At 33.3% G+C, this 21,631-nt stretch overlaps 1 protein-coding gene across 1 annotated transcript in view; it reads left to right on the top strand.

The window, feature by feature from the left end:
* The window catches only part of LOC130448355 (paired box protein Pax-6), a 94,685-nt gene extending 74,786 nt beyond the window's left edge, over positions 1-19,899 (top strand). The window contains exons 9-10 of the mRNA XM_056785684.1: positions 10,482-10,690; positions 17,937-19,899. Coding sequence (XP_056641662.1) covers positions 10,482-10,690; positions 17,937-18,028 — 301 coding nt within the window. The 3' untranslated portion in view covers positions 18,029-19,899. The remainder of the gene's footprint in view (positions 1-10,481; positions 10,691-17,936) is intronic.
* The last annotated feature ends 1,732 nt before the right edge of the window (positions 19,900-21,631 follow it).

The raw sequence follows: 21,631 nt of genomic DNA, 5'->3' as shown, positions 1-21,631 counted from the left end.
GAGCTCGTTGTGGTCATGTCATGTCAGCGGTCGCTAGTAGATTACTTTCTTTTTCTCCTCTATGGCGGTTGAAATGAATAAAAAGTAGTTACACTGTTGTCAAGTCCATATATTATCATAATTTAAATAACTAATTTGATATTTTATTCTACGGTATATCCACTTAAATTGACAGCATATAGGAAACTTTTTTATTATTAATATAACGAATGTTCTGCGTGGTATAAAATTTACATTCCAATAGATGTTAAGCGGAATAGGAAAAAATTGTAGCATACAAAATAATATGAGAAAAGCCGAAGACATAGTAGATCGATATTAATGTTTATTTAGTCAACAATTGATGCAATTCATGTCAAACAGATACTGGCAAAAACTCATGAATACAAATTGGAAGTAGAAACTTATAGACTTCTGAACAGTATTTGATTTTGAAAAAGGATGACAGGATGGAAAAAACACGGGATAGAAACTTATTTAAATGTATTAATAGAAGGAAAACAAAAAACTTTCTAACTGACAGAGGAGTAAGATTTGATGATAGCCACTCAACCAAATATTTCAATGCCTTGCAGCCAAAAAGGAGTAATGGAAAAGCCGAAACATAATGGCAGTCAATGAGCAATAATGGCGAACGAAGGTTTCAAATAGACGAGAGAATAACGGCAGTCGATAGAAAGAATGGAGATCTGAAATAGAAGCACAAATAACCGCAGCCAAAAGGGAGGAATGAGAAATGGTAGTCAGATATTGACAAAAATTATTGGAAACAAAAAAGGAGTGATGACAAACAAAGGTGAAACATAGTGGCAATCAATGAGCAATAATGGAAAACGAAGGTTTCAAATAGACGAGAGAATAACGGCAGTCGATAGAAAGAATGAAGATCTGAAATAGAAGCACAAATAACGGCAGCCAAAAAGGAGGAATGAGAAATGGTAGTCAGATATTGACAAAAATTATTGGAAACAAATAAGGAGTGATGGCAAACAAAGGTGAAACATAGTGGCAATCAATGAGCAATAATGGAAAACGAAGGTTTCAAATAGACGAGAGAATAACGGCAGTCGATAGAAAGAATGGAGATCTGAAATAGAAGCACAAATAACGGCAGCCAAAAGGGAAGAATGAGAAATGGTAGTCAGATATTGACAAAAATTATTGGAAACAAATAAGGAGTGATGGCAAACAAAGGTGAAACATAGTGGCAATCAATGAGCATTAATGGAAAACGAAGGTTTCAAATAGACGAGAGAATAACGGCAGTCGATAGAAAGAATGGAGATCTGAAATAGAAGCACAAATAACGGCAGCCAAAAGGGAGGAATGAGAAATGGTAGTCAGATATTGACAAAAATTATTGGAAACAAATAAGGAGTGATGGCAAACAAAGGTGAAACATAGTGGCAATCAATGAGCAATAATGGAAAACGAAGGTTTCAAATAGACGAGAGAATAACGGCAGTCGATAGAAAGAATGAAGATCTGAAATAGAAGCACAAATAACGGCAGCAAAAGGGAGGAATGAGAAATGGTAGTCAGATATTGACAAAAATTATTGGAAACAAATAAGGAGTGATGGCAAACAAAGGTGAAACATAGTGGCAATCAATGAGCAATAATGGAAAACGAAGGTTTCAAATAGACGAGAGAATAACGGCAGTCGATAGAAAGAATGGAGATCTGAAATAGAAGCACAAATAACGGCAGCCAAAAGGGAGGAATGAGAAATGGTAGTCAGATATTGACAAAAATTATTGGAAACAAATAAGGAGTGATGGCAAACAAAGGTGAAACATAGTGGCAATCAATGAGCAATAATGGAAAACGAAGGTTTCAAATAGACGAGAGAATAACGGCAGTCGATAGAAAGAATGGAGATCTGAAATAGAAGCACAAATAACGGCAGCCAAAAGGGAGGAATGAGAAATGGTAGTCAGATATTGACAAAAATTATTGGAAACAAATAAGGAGTGATGGCAAACAAAGGTGAAACATAGTGGCAATCAATGAGCAATAATGGAAAACTAAGGTTTCAAATAGACGAGAGAATAACGGCAGTCGATAGAAAGAATGGAGATCTGAAATAGAAGCACAAATAACGGCAGCCAAAAGGGAGGAATGAGAAATGGTAGTCAGATATTGACAAAAATTATTGGAAACAAATAAGGAGTGATGGCAAACAAAGGTGAAACATAGTGGCAATCAATGAGCATTAATGGAAAACGAAGGTTTCAAATAGACGAGAGAATAACGGCAGTCGATAGAAAGAATGGAGATCTGAAATAGAAGCACAAATAACGGCAGCCAAAAGGGAAGAATGAGAAATGGTAGTCAGATATTGACAAAAATTATTGGAAACAAATAAGGAGTGATGGCAAACAAAGGTGAAACATACTGGCAATCAATGAGCATTAATGGAAAACGAAGGTTTCAAATAGACGAGAGAATAACGGCAGTCGATAGAAAGAATGGAGATCTGAAATAGAAGCACAAATAACGGCAGCCAAAAGGGAGGAATGAGAAATGGTAGTCAGATATTGACAAAAATTATTGGAAACAAATAAGGAGTGATGGCAAACAAAGGTGAAACATAGTGGCAATCAATGAGCAATAATGGAAAACGAAGGTTTCAAATAGACGAGAGAATAACGGCAGTCGATAGAAAGAATGGAGATCTGAAATAGAAGCACAAATAACGGCAGCCAAAAGGGAAGAATGAGAAATGGTAGTCAGATATTGACAAAAATTATTGGAAACAAATAAGGAGTGATGGCAAACAAAGGTGAAACATAGTGGCAATCAATGAGCATTAATGGAAAACGAAGGTTTCAAATAGACGAGAGAATAACGGCAGTCGATAGAAAGAATGGAGATCTGAAATAGAAGCACAAATAACGGCAGCCAAAAGGGAGGAATGAGAAATGGTAGTCAGATATTGACAAAAATTATTGGAAACAAATAAGGAGTGATGGCAAACAAAGGTGAAACATAGTGGCAATCAATGAGCAATAATGGAAAACGAAGGTTTCAAATAGACGAGAGAATAACGGCAGTCGATAGAAAGAATGAAGATCTGAAATAGAAGCACAAATAACGGCAGCAAAAGGGAGGAATGAGAAATGGTAGTCAGATATTGACAAAAATTATTGGAAACAAATAAGGAGTGATGGCAAACAAAGGTGAAACATAGTGGCAATCAATGAGCAATAATGGAAAACGAAGGTTTCAAATAGACGAGAGAATAACGGCAGTCGATAGAAAGAATGGAGATCTGAAATAGAAGCACAAATAACGGCAGCCAAAAGGGAGGAATGAGAAATGGTAGTCAGATATTGACAAAAATTATTGGAAACAAATAAGGAGTGATGGCAAACAAAGGTGAAACATAGTGGCAATCAATGAGCAATAATGGAAAACGAAGGTTTCAAATAGACGAGAGAATAACGGCAGTCGATAGAAAGAATGGAGATCTGAAATAGAAGCACAAATAACGGCAGCCAAAAGGGAGGAATGAGAAATGGTAGTCAGATATTGACAAAAATTATTGGAAACAAATAAGGAGTGATGGCAAACAAAGGTGAAACATAGTGGCAATCAATGAGCAATAATGGAAAACTAAGGTTTCAAATAGACGAGAGAATAACGGCAGTCGATAGAAAGAATGGAGATCTGAAATAGAAGCACAAATAACGGCAGCCAAAAGGGAGGAATGAGAAATGGTAGTCAGATATTGACAAAAATTATTGGAAACAAATAAGGAGTGATGGCAAACAAAGGTGAAACATAGTGGCAATCAATGAGCATTAATGGAAAACGAAGGTTTCAAATAGACGAGAGAATAACGGCAGTCGATAGAAAGAATGGAGATCTGAAATAGAAGCACAAATAACGGCAGCCAAAAGGGAAGAATGAGAAATGGTAGTCAGATATTGACAAAAATTATTGGAAACAAATAAGGAGTGATGGCAAACAAAGGTGAAACATACTGGCAATCAATGAGCATTAATGGAAAACGAAGGTTTCAAATAGACGAGAGAATAACGGCAGTCGATAGAAAGAATGGAGATCTGAAATAGAAGCACAAATAACGGCAGCCAAAAGGGAGGAATGAGAAATGGTAGTCAGATATTGACAAAAATTATTGGAAACAAATAAGGAGTGATGGCAAACAAAGGTGAAACATAGTGGCAATCAATGAGCAATAATGGAAAACGAAGGTTTCAAATAGACGAGAGAATAACGGCAGTCGATAGAAAGAATGAAGATCTGAAATAGAAGCACAAATAACGGCAGCCAAAAGGGAGGAATGAGAAATGGTAGTCAGATATTGACAAAAATTATTGGAAACAAATAAGGAGTGATGGCAAACAAAGGTGAAACATAGTGGCAATCAATGAGCAATAATGGAAAACGAAGGTTTCAAATAGACGAGAGAATAACGGCAGTCGATAGAAAGAATGAAGATCTGAAATAGAAGCACAAATAACGGCAGCCAAAAGGGAGGAATGAGAAATGGTAGTCAGATATTGACAAAAATTATTGGAAACAAATAAGGAGTGATGGCAAACAAAGGTGAAACATAGTGGCAATCAATGAGCAATAATGGAAAACAAAGGTTTCAAATAGACGAGAGAATAACGGCAGTCGATAGAAAGAATGGAGATCTGAAATAGAAGCACAAATAACGGCAGCCAAAAGGGAGGAATGAGAAATGGTAGTCAGATATTGACAAAAATTATTGGAAACAAATAAGGAGTGATGGCAAACAAAGGTGAAACATATTGGCAATCAATGAGCAATAATGGAAAACGAAGGTTTCAAATAGACGAGAGAATAACGGCAGTCGATAGAAAGAATGGAGATCTGAAATAGAAGCACAAATAACGGCAGCCAAAAGGGAGGAATGAGAAATGGTAGTCAGATATTGACAAAAATTATTGGAAACAAATAAGGTGTAATGCGGTGCAAACGAAGGCGAAACGTAATGAGAAATAATGGAAAACGAAGGTTCTATATAGCAGAAAAAATTGTGGGTGCCGATAGAAGTAATTGTGTGAATGACGGTCTGGAAAAGCCACTCAAATATTTATATCCAATAAAGAGTGATAGGAAACAAAAGTAAAAACATATTGGGAGTCAATGAGTAGTAATGGAAATCGAAGGTTCTAAAGGAGAAAAATAATGGCAGCCAATAGAAATATTGGAGAACGAATGTCTGGCATAGACGCAAATATAATGGCAGCCAAAAGGAAGTAAATGGAAACGAAGGTCCGATAAGACGGGAAACATTGACAGTCAATAAGGAGTACTGGCAGACAAAGGTGATAAATAATGGCAGTAAATGAGCAGTAACGGTAAACGAAAGTTTTATGAAGAAAAAAAATAATGACCACCGATGAAGTAGTTGAGAATGAAGAAGAATAGACACACAAATAATGGCATCAAAAAGGGAGTAATGGAAAACGAAGGTTCTAAAGGAGAAAAATAATAGCAACCAATAGAAATACAACGAATATCTGACCTAGGGGCAAATATAATGGGAGCCAAAAGGAAGTAAATGGAAACGAAGGTCCGATAAGACGGGAAACATTGACAGTCAATAAGGAGTACTGACAGACAAAGGTGATAAATAATGGCAGTCGATAAGGAGAAATGGAAACGAAAGTTTTATATAGTCGAAACGGAATAATAGAGAATGAAAGTCTGAAATAGACAGAAATAGATCGACATAAGTTCCATGCCAATAAGATACTAATAAAAAGAAAACTAGCAAACGCCCTGATATTTAATATATACAAGACAATGATAAGACCTGTGATACTATATGGATCAAAGCGATAAAGATAACAAAAAAAAAGAATAGAGAACTAAGAATAATGGAACAAAAAACAATGAGAACAAATATGCAACCAAGAAACATATGACCTACGCTCTTTCAAGAGAATTGGACGGTAAATAGATTATGATAAAACGAAAATTTTTAGGCAAAAATAGCTTGGCTATGAATAGAGGAATCATTACTTCAAGACTGAAGGTTGATCTAACAGATCTAACTAAAAATGTGTCGTCAATAGGGAACTTATACATATGTTGAGGCATTGGCGATTTGATTTTGTGATGTATATCAATCATTTTATAACATCAAAAAAATTGTAGCAACACAGAAGTTGGTAAATTTTTGATAATACGAAAAATGGAAGCACGTCACTAAGAATATTTCAAATGTATATTAAATGACACCGCTTTTTTGTAATATTAATAATGCTGGACACCCTGTCAATATTTTTTTATATTTTTAGCATATAGCAAGGCACTAGTATGAATTAAATGAAACTATATTACTTATATATAAGATAAATATTTAAAATAGGAAACATTTTAATTTTTAGTTTTCTCCATCAAATTGGAGTAAACATAGTTTTATATTGAATTTGTTACATTTGACAACACCGTCGGGATAGTATCCTCTTGTTCTTATAAACCCAAATGTATGCACGAAACCAAAAAACTCAACAGCAGCTACTGGTGATTTATAAATGCCACTAAAATTTTTGAGGGATGATGTCGGATGTCTGTCAGATTATCATATATTCTTTTCGTCGTTATGCAAGCCGTTCGTGGAATGTTGATGTTTGGGATTTGAATGACGAATATACTGAGCAACTTGGAAATGTTGTAGGTACAGAAGAATTCATATCTTGTAATGAAATTAAAATAATATTTCAATAATTGAGAGTTTGCTCGACATAATCTAAGGAATTAGTATTCTTTCGAATTGAACAGTGAATTTAGAATTTGATATAGCTGTAAAGATGAAAATATCTGAGGAAAATTTCCAAATTAGGTTATTTTCGCCGCTCAATCTCAGGCTCCAAAGCCAGCGGTTGCAGTATAATCGGGATGAGTGGGTGGACTGATTTTGGAGCCGTGCCGTAAGACATTTTATATTTTGTCGGTACTGTGGACACCAAATTAAATGCCGGGACAATCCTGACTATCTGGAAAGTTATTTTATGATGAAGAGGCTAGATATAAGTTATATGTACAGTGTACTGTACATATTTACCTCAAATTTGAATTATAAATTGACATTTGTTGACGTGTGCAAACCCTCATCGAAAGATAAGTACAACTCCTAATTTTTTCAATGTTATATGTGCTATATGCTTGTGGTGTTTCGTTTTAAAGGTTTTTCAATTCTCTATTTAAAATTTTTATCGTTTTCAAGTTTGAAGATATGATTAAATAAAACCGTATACTGAGATTTTTAGTTGATATTTCTGAAAAATACTTTAAACAGTTCCCGTGGTAAGTTTGTTTAAAAAACTTCGGCAAGTTTCTTATTAAAATTAATTAACCTCAATTTTACAAAATGGTTGGATCTATGGAAATGCATTAAATAACATAAGAAAGTTTGGTCATGTAAAACGGATGAAAAAGTAGTTGCTAATGCACCGAGTGATAAAAACAAATTAGATGCCAGGCTTCTCTGTTTGAGGAAAACCTGCACAAAACCTATGAAATGATATCTGCTCATGGACCAAGACTATTTTGTAAGCGAATGATGGGAATGTTAAATAACAATATTATAAATTTGTTGTTTTATTATTATTTTTGACAGAAAATCCTCAGTGGACGAGGAAAGAGAGAGGATTGCTGGAAAACATGTCATTTTACATTATTAGATTTCATTCTATAGAAATATGTGAAGGGCATTCGGTGCGAATATGTACCTTTCGATTTATATAACTTAACAGACCGAATAACCCTTACAATTAGGTTAATTACGCCTGGTATATTAAATAAGGTTAGAATGCAGTTTTATTTGAGATTACAATGTTGCCAAAACGTTTGTGGTGAACCTTTGAAAAATCTACTTCATTACATTCATAGTTTTTTTCAGTGCTTCACATTTTGCATTATATTTCTTTTTTTGATAGTATTGTAGCGAATTTTTGTAATCATATGACTTTCTTGTGACTTGAAATGTGGTAATTATAGTCTACCATAAACTACTTATAGGGAATGTGCTTTGTATAGATATTCTTCGAATCAACAGCTGCAGTATTTTATTAAATTAAGATTAGCGTGTACCTAAATTTTTACTTCCACTTTTAGTTATTTTCACTCAAACCAATCAAGTACCCTTCCCCTGGTATACATCTTTCTTCCATTACAGTTCTATCGAGAAATTCTTCTTCGATATCTTTCATCTTTCTTCCGTCATTCGACATATATTTTGATTTTATTGCTTGATTTCGCTTTGATACTTATTAATCAATGATCTACGTCACATGATCGTCTGATTTTTTCGTTTCTTTTTCGATCTAGTAGTATTTTTCCTGAGATCCTCCTGGGAATGTTCATTTCTGATTGGTGTTTCAAGTTTCTGGCCTTATTTCTGATGTTTAGGTCACTATAGGTCTGACTGTTGCTTTGTAAATTGGCGACTTCGTTTTTATTCTTATTATTTGTATTTGTTTCGCCATACTAAATTCCCTTATTTGCTCTAGCTACTCGTCTTCTACGTCTCCATAATAGGTTATGTGAATTCCAATATTTCATTTTCTGTTATGTTATTTGAATTAGTTCCAATTTCCATTTAATCGGCTCGTTACATGAACCTATTCATGCATATGGTTTGATCAGTCGAGATAGTCATATTTCCTGTGAGGTTGAAGGTATTTAATAATATTTAAAAATCATCTTCATGTTTGGCACATATTATAGGCAAAGCACAGGATTTTGATTTCCCTAATTTCATCATCATTATTTTCTTGAATTGAACTGAGTTTTCATGTCTAATACCGCTGCTGTTGACTGGTATGACATCTTCCAGATTAATGTGGTTGAACGCTTTTGTGATATCAAAGAAACATAAGAATGGTGGGTTGTTATATTATATGGATTTCGCAACCAGTTAACGTAGGATAAATGCTGCATCTATTGAGGATCTTTCTGATTTGAATCCTTTTTGGTCATCTTCTAGTGTTGTGGTCGAGTTAATTTTGTTGATAATTTCTGTAACGAGCTTAATTCTTTTATCCAGAAGATTTCTCCCCCTCTAATATTTAAACATGTGTGTGATTATATTGGTTCACCATCTGTCTGGTATTTTACAGTGTAGAAGTATTTTGCGAGTAAGATTTCTAAGCTCTTGTGTGAGATTTGACGATGGACTAAATTTCGTATTTCGTAATAATGTAATACAATCAATATTCTACGCTTTTTGTTTACTATCTCGACATCATTGTTATCAAAAATTCATCTAATTAAACAGTGTTAAGTCATGCAAGATTGTTTATAAAATGTCAAATCAGTATTGCAACAGCTTTTCAACTCAATTCGTAAACATATATCTGTATTCGTTGGAAGATCCAGCAAACGTACGTTCGCAGTAATTCACTTAATTCGCGTGGAATCAACTAATGCATTATGCACTTTGCTACATTAATTAATTTTGATCTTAATTGACCCCCATCTCGTTTAAATTCAAGTTGAAACCATAATTTTCACTATAGAATAGATATTTTTACAAGCAGGTTATGAGGGTCTCAGAAAATATGGATTTCAAATTAGTTTTTCCAATGCTAATCCACCCAAAATTTGGTTTTTCTAAATTTAAAAATTTCTTTTCACTCACTTTTATGAAAAATAGTTTTTTCAAAGTTCAGGTTTGACAGCAATTGGTCAAATCGTTTAAATACGGTCAAATATTGACTTTTCCTTTTGTAACTTGATCAATAATACAATTTTTTAATTTTAAATTGGCTTTTAAGATTCCAATTTAATCAAAAATTGGCTTTTATCAGTTCAATAGGGTCAAAAATTGGCTTTTCTGGGCTTAATTAAGTGAACTAGAATTGGTAACGCCAAAATCTGAATAATTAATCATTGGATATGCCAATTTGTGGAAAATAAACTCGGAAAATCCAGCTTTTGTTCAAATTAATCTTTGTAAGGCCTATTTTTGTGCAAAATGGACATGGAAAATCCAATAAAAACTATAAATAACTATTAATGACAACTTAGAGATGTCCGTTTTTGACCAAATTAACCATGGAAAGGTCAATTTTTGTCCGGCATAGGAGGAACAGCCAATTATTATACAAACTGAACTAAGAAAAAACTATTATCGTTCAAGTTGAATCAAGAAAAGTCAATTATTGAAAAATTTAAAAGAAACATTTGTTTAAATTCCATCAAGTAAAACCAATTTTTCATAAAATAAGTCTCGGAAGGGCTAATTTTTATCAAAAGAAACATGAAAATTAGAATTGAAGCAAGGAAAGATCAATTTTTAAAATTAGAAAAACCAATTTATAGTACAGTAACTTTTGATAGCTAGGAGAGATTGTAGGCAGCTTTACTCTTATTCATCACTGGCATCACTCAAAAATCCATCAAATCTGCAGCGAACCCTCATAAAACCTATGATATTGAACATATATTTTAATGCATTCATTTTTTTGTTACAGTTCAATGCAAAGCGGACTGACATCGAGTTGTCTCCAACAAAGAGAAGCAACCGGCTACCCGTACATGTTCCACGATCCATTACATTCGTTGAGCTCTTCGTATAATTCAAGAAGTTGTAATCCTGCAATAGCTCATACGCAACCTACAACGCATCATCCATCGTATGGTAGTAATGCTTCTTCTTCCGTACCTTCATCAACCGGCACAGGTGAACATTTACTTACAGTTCTTACTCCTTAGCTTCTGAAAGTGTCGAATTATGAGAATAAATTTCTTTTTTATTAGACCTTTTGATATGTTTATGTTTCTAAATCTTATTAATTTTTGGTCTCTTCTGTTTCAAAATTAGATTTTTCAAATAATTTTTGAAAGATAAATAAAATCGACTTTAAGTCTTCATCAAAATATTATGAGAATATTAATTTTTCATCTATCAACTTTATGGAATATAGTTCAATGATAATATCGTGAAGAAGTTGCGTCGTGAATGTTTTTTGATTTATATACGAAAAAATAGGTTAGCAAAAAAGTTTTCTTTATCTAAGAATGTTGAAAAAAACATAACTAGTTTTCTCATACTTTCATTTTGTAGTTTCTGCTTTGTAGATACGAACAAAACGATTGATTAATCCATATGTGTATAACAAAATAATAAAAAATCGTCGAGCAAGAAAAAACATCAAAGTGAAATTGATATTAATACGGCAAAGAAGTTTTTAAAACTTTTGTAAATAAATTAAGACAGAAATTTTAAATAGTTAATTGGGCTTAGTTGTGGTAGAGCTAAATAATATTTTTTGGCATCTACCATGTAGAATCCGTTGTTTTCTCGTCATAGTCATCGTTTCTTTCAGTGGACACGTGCTTCTTCTTGTGGAAAATGCAACATGAAGTGATTTGTTTTATTGTGCAATTATTGGAAATGATCAATTTGTGGGTAAAATAAACGGGAAAGAAAACTGATATTGCTATTCTGAAGCATGCTAATGTAAATGGAGTAGAGACTTTTTTATCATCATATTTTCCTAATTTCAAAATACTTGTGATACATATTACCATTAAATTAACTATTGTCCAATATATTTTTTTCTTTATTGTTGCTTCCTTAAGGTAAAATTTCTTGTATGTAAACATTTTTTTATATATTTTTGATAAATGTAATTCACATTTCTAAAACAAAAGTGTTTTTCAAATCTTTAAGTATAGCTCCTACTTAGAAGACTGTTGCTCCGTTTTAATCTTCGATATTCTGTAATAAGCTTCACAAATTGATCACTTATTGCATTTTCTTAAGTCATCATCCCACATATATTTTCTTCTCTCATATATATTGTATCATAAAAGTAAGAATAATCGTTGGTTAAGCTAAAATTCTCTTAAGAAAGGACCTTATTTGTGTTTCTGTCATCTTGGTGATCTTCCTCGCGTTTTGTCCGTGACAGATAATTGTGTCTGACTGATTTTCAGAAATCAATTTGTATGTATAGAAGAAGTAAGACTTGTAAAAACAAATACTAGTTATGTGTTAATGACTTTAGTGGCATGTTGACTGGTGATTTGAAAGATACATCGATTCTGTTAAGAACGAATTGTGAAAGGAAAGAAAAACAATAATTCACTCTTTAATTTAACCAAACTTGAAGTAATAAGACAAAATATAGCATATCGTCGCTTGTATAGTGAAAACTGTTTCCTCAACTATCCTTCATTATGTGGTGTGTTGAAGGAAAACTGTGCGTCAGGTTTGTTGTTAAATATTTTAAAAATCACTTTTCGTTTTTACGAATTACAATTCTGATAAAGATTTTCATCGTATATCAAACAAGAAGAAAACATAAAAGAAAGATTCGAGTTTTTCACTCTCCCCGTCGGCGGCGTTATGCGACGGTGGCGGTTATTCGACGCCGTAAATTTCATTGTCCGTGATCAGTTTAAAGTGTGAGTCGTTGGCGGGAAAGAGGGTGGTTTTCCAATTCTCGGCTCGACGGACGCTCAATAAAGTGCGAACTAAAGCGAATAGAGTGGGGAGGAGGCGGCAGTCATCACCGACAGCGTCATCGTTGTTCTGGTTGCAAGCTTCGTTTGGTTCCTTTCTCCCCGGGGGAGGCCACTTAACCTCAACATCTGTACCTTTATGTGGTAGAGTGCGCGTATCCACGTTGATAAAGACTTTTCAGACGATCTCTTGAGAATTATTTTCTTCGCTTTGTGCGCATCCTATTGGGTGGTGAATATTTAGGTGGCAACAACGATTGATCGAACTAATTTATATTAATTGAAAGCTATGAGTCTCTCAGATGGATTTTAATACTCATCGAAGAAATGTAATTCTGAATTCAAACAAATCTCTTGTATCTACTGAGCAATATTTCAACAAAAAGTTTTAAAACTTTGGGAAGCATAAAACTGAATATGTGATTTAAAAAAAAAACAGAGTTTTTTATTGCAAATTAAATCTCAAAAATGGAACTCGACTGAAGGTTTTGTGGAGGAAAGGGATACATGATTTTTGTCCGGATATTCCATATAACCAAAATTGAACGTAGACTATAACCTTCCAGAAACAGTCTCTAATAACAGCATTCAAAAATTAGCAAAGAATTTTTCAGGTCTCAGTGAGCTTATGAATCCTGCATATCTCAGTATAAGTCAGCTTGGAAATAACGGATATTGGTTACGATATTGTAAAAATTTGTATTATTATGTAAATTATAATAATGAGTGATTGAAATCCTAAAATCCTAATCACTTAATATGGTGATGTCAGCAGCTGAAACTAAATCCTTGATCTTACAAAAAAAACGACATATTGACGACGAATACAGAGTGGTATTCAAATATTTTTTGTGTGTAGATCTGTTAGGATATGCCATCGTCGAAACAAGAGTTTAAGAAAAAATCAACAAAACCACTTGAACAGAAGATACAAATACATCCAAACAAGACAAAATGTATAAGGCCCATAATGATATACAGCGCTGAAAAAACTTCAGACATGGAAAATCACCGAATAGGCAGGGAAGCGAGATAATTAGACAAACATGTAAGATTGATGTTGTGTACATAGAAAGCTCAAAGTGCATAGGCGCAGTAATCGAATGGATAATACGCCAATTGTAAAAATGATCGATATCGTGCAACAAATCTTGAACCTTACTAGATATAAAGGTGAAGAACTCCTGTCAGTTTTTAGAATAAACCTAACTGACTTACAATATTTTTTTTTTTTTTTCGAAAGAACATCATCAAGGCTAAAAATGTTTGTAATAACTTTGGGATTGTACAGGCATTTGTGAAGAATACAAATTACGAGTATATAGCAGTATGAAAATCATTTCCTCACAATGTCCCATTATCTATATTAGAACATTGTCTAAAGTTTATATTAAGAAGTTTTTAAAAAATCTATTTGGGACTATGACTTGTCTATTGTAAATACCACAAACTTTTAAAATTTCTCTGAATTTAAAATAATACGTCATTAAATACTTAACCATATATGTAATACTCCTATATGGACAGTTGGTGTGGGAAAAAACGTACCTACATTACGGTGGCGACAATATTCATTTTCTCTCTCATTCGAGACACTTTAACTATACTGCACATGCTTGAGAATGCGCAGAACCGAGCTGGAACCTCTGAGGTTAGAGAAATCGTTGCCATTCTGTCTTCCTTGGTTGGAACAGCTTCCACTTATATGTTAACTCAATATTCGTCTCATGAAACAGTCAATAAGGAGGTATTTTTTGAGATATGAGGTAATACTCGCTTTAGTTTTTGACAGTTGGTAGGTAGGTTACTTGTTCGGAATGGCCAATTGACTTTAAGATAGTTAGAGTAATTGTTGGAAGAAGATTTTATGTTTTTAGAGGTAGAAAGCGTAGGGAAAAGCTAGCTGATAACGAAAGGTTATACCGCGAGATTTTTTTAGGTTATGATTTGTTTTGTCAATACCTCAACTTCATTTCCTCATTTTGAATAAAAGTGAGAAGATGATGAGTTATCATTGATAGATAATTTCAAGATTTCCTGAACAGTTAACCGTTGCTCGAATTTTCAATTATTTGTTAAGATATTTTACTTTTTTGAATAGTTCAGCTCTACTAAAATTCTAATATACTACTGGAAATTTTTCAACGATCCCATCTATTTTATTTCGCCTAAGAACAATCAATTTTCATATTTCCTGTCGGTGAAAATGTAAATCCACTTTTGAAACATCAATTTTCCTCTCGAGTCGGAAAACCTGACAAAGCGCTGAAGGAAAAATTTTACAAGGAACTTAAAAGTTATAAGATGCCATAAAAAGATTCCCGATGATATTGCTCACGACGTCGAGAAAAGAGTCGATAGTAAATTTCACGTATGATGAGAAAAGCATTTGCTTTTGCAAGTTTACGATATACTGAAATTTCGGAATGTCCATTCGTTATTTTTTTGAATTCCTTTAAAATTCTCAACTATTTTGACTGAAAGATTATATTTGCTTATAAAAAAAAAATAAACCAAAAGTGCATAGTCTAAGATTATGTTTGGAACCCACAACGTTTCGCATTTAGAAACTACTTCAAACTACAAATTTTACTTGTATGAAATTTTGTATAACCACTTCGCTCATCTACTTTCAAATTACCACAGAATATGTGGTCATGGAAAATGCACTTACCTTTTCTACAATACTGAATTCTGAAGAAATAATCCACTTTTGGACTAAAAGGTACTGATGTTTCTTCCTGAATCACTCATCACCAACTGGCTTGTCACACTCTTGAAATAAACACTGCTGAAATATTCTCTAGAGGCCAATTATTGAATTAAGAATATGACGATTTAACAAATAGTCATAACTTGCAGATTTTTGAGATATGATGTTGTTGAAAGGCGATATTACCATGAGAAGAATAGTATATTTTATTCAACACTATTGATTGATTTTTTTGATGATACGGAATTATCAAAGGAAACAGATTTTTAGGAGCATTAATAACGGCTTCTAGTCTTTCTTTCTGTATAAAATAGTGATATAAATATAAAAAATCTTCTTCAAAACACTTATGTCTTTTTTTTTAAACATATATGCTAGTTTCAACCGTCAACAATTTAGAGCTTCTCCATTCGTTGAGTCTAGATATTTAACCAAGTCATTAAACTCAATCTAATTATACATGTTTTGTAATATACTGAAACTTTCAATCAATTTGGATACGATTAAATACTAGAAAATACGTTAAAATATAATACAAGGAACGAAATATCTAAATCTAGTGACCATTGATTACTCTGGTTTCAACTGATGTTACCATTACATCCAAACAGATGCTAATAGTGTATGGTGGTAGAGGAAAATACGGAATCGTTAGATCAATATTATATCAAAATAAAAGGGGTATGTAGGCACTCTACAATTTGAAAGATTTATTGTCGGACTTTACGGAAACTACGAGATCAGATTATAAGCTAATCGTGGGTCTTACCCAGAACCAGATCTTTCTTATCACTTTTTCAATTCTTCCATGATATTTATTTAGCTGTATAATACATTCTAGATGTTTAATAATTGTTTTTCGAGCAGTTTTTAATGAGTTACCCACCTCCATTTGATCTAATAGTGTAGAAAGGATCATATATGACTACGACCCGATTTACTCGATCAGTTTCCGGAAATCAGTGAACATGATCGAGGTTACTTTTTCAGATCATGATCAGGTTAATCCGATCATAGTGTCCGAGGTTGCGTATTAACCCTCAAATAAATAACGAAGCAAAGTGAAAAAAAATTGTAAAATGACGTTGGGTAAACAGAATAAAGTACCGCTTTCGATCTGTTTCCTTTCGTCAACATTTTCGATCGGATCGTTCATGGAAAATCTACATTTTTTACACACAAAATTTTGTGGTGAGATTGCGTATTCAGTCACAAACAAACAGACGATGAAGGAAAGTGAAAAAAATCAATCAATAAACTCAAAACTAGCATATCATTATGACTTTTTGCAGGACTTTTCGAAACTATGATCTGAGGTCAGGTAGATCATTTATTGGCTGATTGTGGATCCTGAATCAGAACCAGATTTTGATCACTGTTTCTGAACGTCACGGTCATTATTCGATAGAGCTTTCATAAAACATGCTCTGCAAGAACTTCTGATTTCTATTTAATTTATTATGCGTTAATTCTTTCATGATATTTATTTAGTAATATAATAGATTCTAGATATTCTAGATAGAGTAGAAAGCACAAACACGAACCTAATTTTGTGAGAACGGCATCAATTTAGGGGACAGATATTTCGACGGTAGAGTGCGCTGCTTTACAATAAGTACTTGCTTAAATGCTTACGCAGGAAGTCTAGTTGCTATTGACATAGAATAAATACGAATAAAGAATATAAACAGATGAGTTTTTCAGTAGCATTGGATTTTGGTATAGCCAACTTTTTCGTATTCATAGACATATGTACCGCCATCTTTTAAAACATCTCGATTACTTCTAATCATATCGATTGAATTGAAGTGTAATTCGCAAATAAAACAAGTAATTTTCAATTTTTTACCCAGAGCAGAGCTTCTTTTGCCGAGCATTGCAACATCCTTTTATAAAAAAAAATAATAATATAACATTTTGCAAATATTATTTAAAAACCACCTAAATGTATTAATCAATAATTTGTTGACATAAAATTTTTATTTTGAGGTTACTCAGTTTTGGTGCTTTGATTAAAGCCACCTGTTAGTCTGGAGCGTTCTTGGAAGCGTATAAATATTTTCTGCGCAATCTACGGCTATGCACAGTTCTTGTGACAGTACTGGCTATCAACCAAGTATCGAAAAGACCGTTGGGTTGGAACGAATCGAATGTGAAAAATCATATATCACTCGAACTCCTTGTATCTATACTTCGTGGTAGAAAGGATTATAACATATGACTACGACCCGATGAACTCGATAAGTTACATAACAACAATGATAGTGATCCGGGTTAGTTTCCGAACATTGAAATCATGATCGGGTTAATCCGATGATAGTTTTCAAGATGTCCTTGCGCTCCCCATTTGCTTGAGCTGGACTACACATGTAAAAACTCCAGGAAGTTTATGTAGTTGTGCCTGCTATCTTGGCGCATAGACGAATTATGTGTTCCATACTCTTCTCCGCAGTATCTGTCGTTTAATTATTGTTCTCAAGGTGTTCATTTAACTGATATTGTCAAGTCAGAACACTTGCATAGCTTTCACGGTTGTAGTTTCTGATGAACACTCTAGATCCTTAAGAAGTTCCATATTACGACATATTTTAGAATTTCCATTATTTATAATATTTTCCACATTCATTAAATTAAGTTAGTACATTTCACAAGTTGATATTTTTGTTACATTGGGTAGAAAATACGTAATTTAATTCAAAACGCCAATTATTAAATATCTAATAATTGATTTTTTTATTTGTTACAGGTGTGATATCAGCCGGTGTATCGGTCCCAGTACAAATTCCCAGTCAATCAACATCGGACTTGGCTTCTAGTTATTGGCCGCGACTTCAGTGATCTCAGCTCTTCGGGTTTCCTCCGCCGAGCTTGCTCGTGCCACAGGAAAACCCGGCCCTGCAAGCTACTATCACGCCCCCTATTGTCGCTTCGACGTCACCTGAAGAATCTTCCTAGACTGTGGCAATTGACGATATTAGCGCGCCACGGTTTTGTATATCGGATGCAGGTAACTACTAGTCGTGTTATTACACATTTTAGGAGATTTGCCGAGCGGTAGAGTTCGCCAGCCGGACTGCAGGGTACTCTGTGAATAATGTGTACAAAGCGGGACATTTGAAATATTTTAAAAGTATTGAACGATTTTTATGATATCAAAGATGTACAGATTTAAATGTTGCAAGTTTTTACTGTTATATTTTTTGAATATTTAAACGATATACTAAAAATGAATGAATAAGTTTATTCGAGGTCTTTAAAATTATCGTTTCTATATCTCATTTTTTTAAATTGAAATTTAAGTACTAGGTTAATGTTATATCATCTTATATCTCTCCCAATCGAATAATAAATCTGTTGTTAAGCCGAGCGATCATTGTCAGGCAGTGATTACAAAGTTAGAGGTCATGTTAAATTTAAACTTCTGAAAATAAGGCAGTGAAAACAAATTTGAATATTGTAAATTTTTTGCTGTAAATACTTGAACAAATTTATACTTACTTACAATCGAACAATTTTGCAATAATTTATTGTTAACAAGAACTAATTTGGGAAAATGTTTAATATTAGTGAGCTTGAGATTAAACATATTTACTTTTGATTTACTGCTCGATAAATTAGAGAGTGTGAGTGCAACATTTTCACTTTTTTCAATTATTTTGATAATATTCGCTTTCCAATTACAAAATTTGAGCACCCAATTTTTGCTTCTCAAGAGACAGATAAATGTTTGGGTCTCCATGAGCTTCAAAATTGTGCTTTAAACACACTGTTTCATTTCGATTCATTTGGAATTGATGTTCTGTGGGCATTTATGTCAAAATCATTTCAATTTATTTGGAATTGATGTTCTGTGGGCATTTATGTCAAAATCATTTCGATTTATTTGGAATTGATGTTCTGTGGGCATTTATGTCAAAATCATTTCAATTTATTTGGAATTGATGTTCTGTGGGCATTTATGTCAAAATCATTTCAATTTATTTGGAATTGATGTTCTGTGGGCATTTATTTCAAAATCATTTCGATTTATTTGGAATTAGCGTCTGTAGTTGTAGTTCTACTTGATTTCGCCCTAACTTTGAGCTTTTTTGTTTAATATTGATATCTGCAGAAGAAGTGAGGTTAATTCCACAACAATTAAGTGAATCGAGAACGACTACGCCCGACCCGGAAGGTCGACAGTTGACTAAAGTGATGAAAAGAGGTTAGGTTAGGCTTTATAATATATTGAAGGGGGTGTACAGGTGATTGGATGAAGCGATGACATATTGAGTGATGAAAATATCATTAGAGTACAATCCAGTATTTGAAATCTCGAAAAATATTAACAAAAAAAAATGGACAAAAACTGTAAACATTTTAATTGGTACTCTGAGTACGTTAAAAATATAACCTCTAAATGACAAATGTTTCCCTTTCCTTTTCCAGTACTTATCAAGTGAACTTATGAACAAACAATGGATATTTGACACTTTATTTCTGCCAAATAACCAAAAAAGGACTAGAAATCAACTGTGAGTGGACAACGACTTGGAAGGTCGAAAGTTAACTTAAAAGAATATGCGCAGGTTAGGCGTTATAATGTATTGAGTTATAAGGGTGCGAAGAGGTGATTGGTTGAAGATATAGAGTGATGAAAACATCACTTAAGTACAATCTAGACTTTGAAATATCGGACAATAGAAACATAGCGAAAAGAACAGAAAAAATCAACAGAATAGCAGATAATGGTTCAAAATAGAAGTAAATGTTTGAATTGGTGCGTTCAAACGTAACCTCTAAATAAACGTTACCCTATGATAATGGCTTAAACAGTTTATATACTTTTTTTGTGTCTTTCAGTTTGAAATATTGGTTATTATTAAACAATCAAGTACTTATGGAGTGAACCTATGGAAAACAAAGATATTTGACACTTTATTTTTGTCACCTAACCAAAAATAGGACTAGAAACGATCCCATACTGGTAATTATGGTTACATCAGACTTATCTCGGCAAAAATGGTACTTTGCATGATGATTCTAGCAAATAACCATTGTCGAATTAATTAACTACTCTCTGGAACGTTTTCGTAGCGTAGCACTTCATTTTGGGAAGCCAATTTTCACTTTCACGGGTTTTACTAAACCAGTTGACAGAACGTTTTGTTTATTGGTGCGTGACGTTGTCTTATGACAGATTTCAGCATTTAAGCGGGAATTTTGAAAAATCTCCAAGTTTATGTAACATTTTTTAATGAACTTGCGTATATATTATTACAAAATTGTTTATACAAGGTTCATTTATGAATAAATTAATAATAGCACAAATTAAAAAAAAATATGTCAACAAACAAATACCTGTAAATTTATTATTTTACCTCGTTTAAACAGAAACTGTCTCCCGATCAATTATAATCGCTCCACGAGCTATTTGCTTCAGCTAGCATTGTAAATGAGATTTATTTAATTATCCAATACTTTTAAATTGTTTGGACGTATGATTGGTCTTGGCTCACTATTATCAACATTTTTAAGCAAATTACTTCACGCCTAAGGGCTCTTTATAATGTATGATAGCAATAAATCTATGTCACCATTTTTCCCATAGTTAAACAGATAATTATAAGTGTATGAGAACCGTTTCTAATTTTTTAATAAGGTTGTCAAAATTCTGGAAAATTTAAGCTTTGCACCCAAAAATGGTGCTTTTTATCAATATACACCAATGTATAATAAATTGTTTTCCAATTTTTTGAAATTTAAGAGAGTTAAGTCTGCCGAATAAGGTAGATGTAGCAACAGTTCATGCCTTAATTTCCGCAATGGTGTCTCTGAACATTTCTTTTTCACCTCTCTGAACTTGAAATTGTGGTCTGGATGATTATTATTTGTTTTTCTTCCTTAGTTGACCTGTTAACGGTATCCCAATAGTTCTAAGCAAACCTCGTCATTCCCACTCAGGGTTTTTCTTCTTTTTTATGGTCTTATTCTGGTATCTGGACACTTATTTTTGGCCCTTTGAAGTAAAAATTGTATTTTGGATATTGCTTAACAGTAGCTGTCGATCAATTCTCACTTTTTTCATTGGTTTATCTCCCATAGTTGACAAAGACCAACGAAGACCTATGAAGGGTTTCCAACAGAAGTGAACCTCGCCGTTCCTACTAAGGATTTTTGTTCTTCTTGTCTTCTAGACACTTCTTTCCATCCGTTTGAAGTTGAAATTGTAATCTGGATTACTATTGGTTCATTGTGGCTGCCGATTGTTTCTTACTTTGTGATTTTTTCATTTGATTCTCTCCCCTAGTTGACCTAACGAATGCCTCTGAATGGCATCCCAATAGTCTGAAGTAAACGTTGACGTTTCTATTCTTTATCATCTTTTGAAGATGAAATTCTGATCTGAATGACTATTAGTTCAGTTTGCTTGCCAACTGTCTCTTACTTAGTGTTTTTTCT

The sequence above is a fragment of the Diorhabda sublineata genome, chromosome 8, assembly GCF_026230105.1.
Source record: "Diorhabda sublineata isolate icDioSubl1.1 chromosome 8, icDioSubl1.1, whole genome shotgun sequence".
Taxonomy (NCBI): domain Eukaryota; kingdom Metazoa; phylum Arthropoda; class Insecta; order Coleoptera; family Chrysomelidae; genus Diorhabda; species Diorhabda sublineata.
This window is presented reverse-complemented; position numbering and strand designations above follow the sequence as displayed.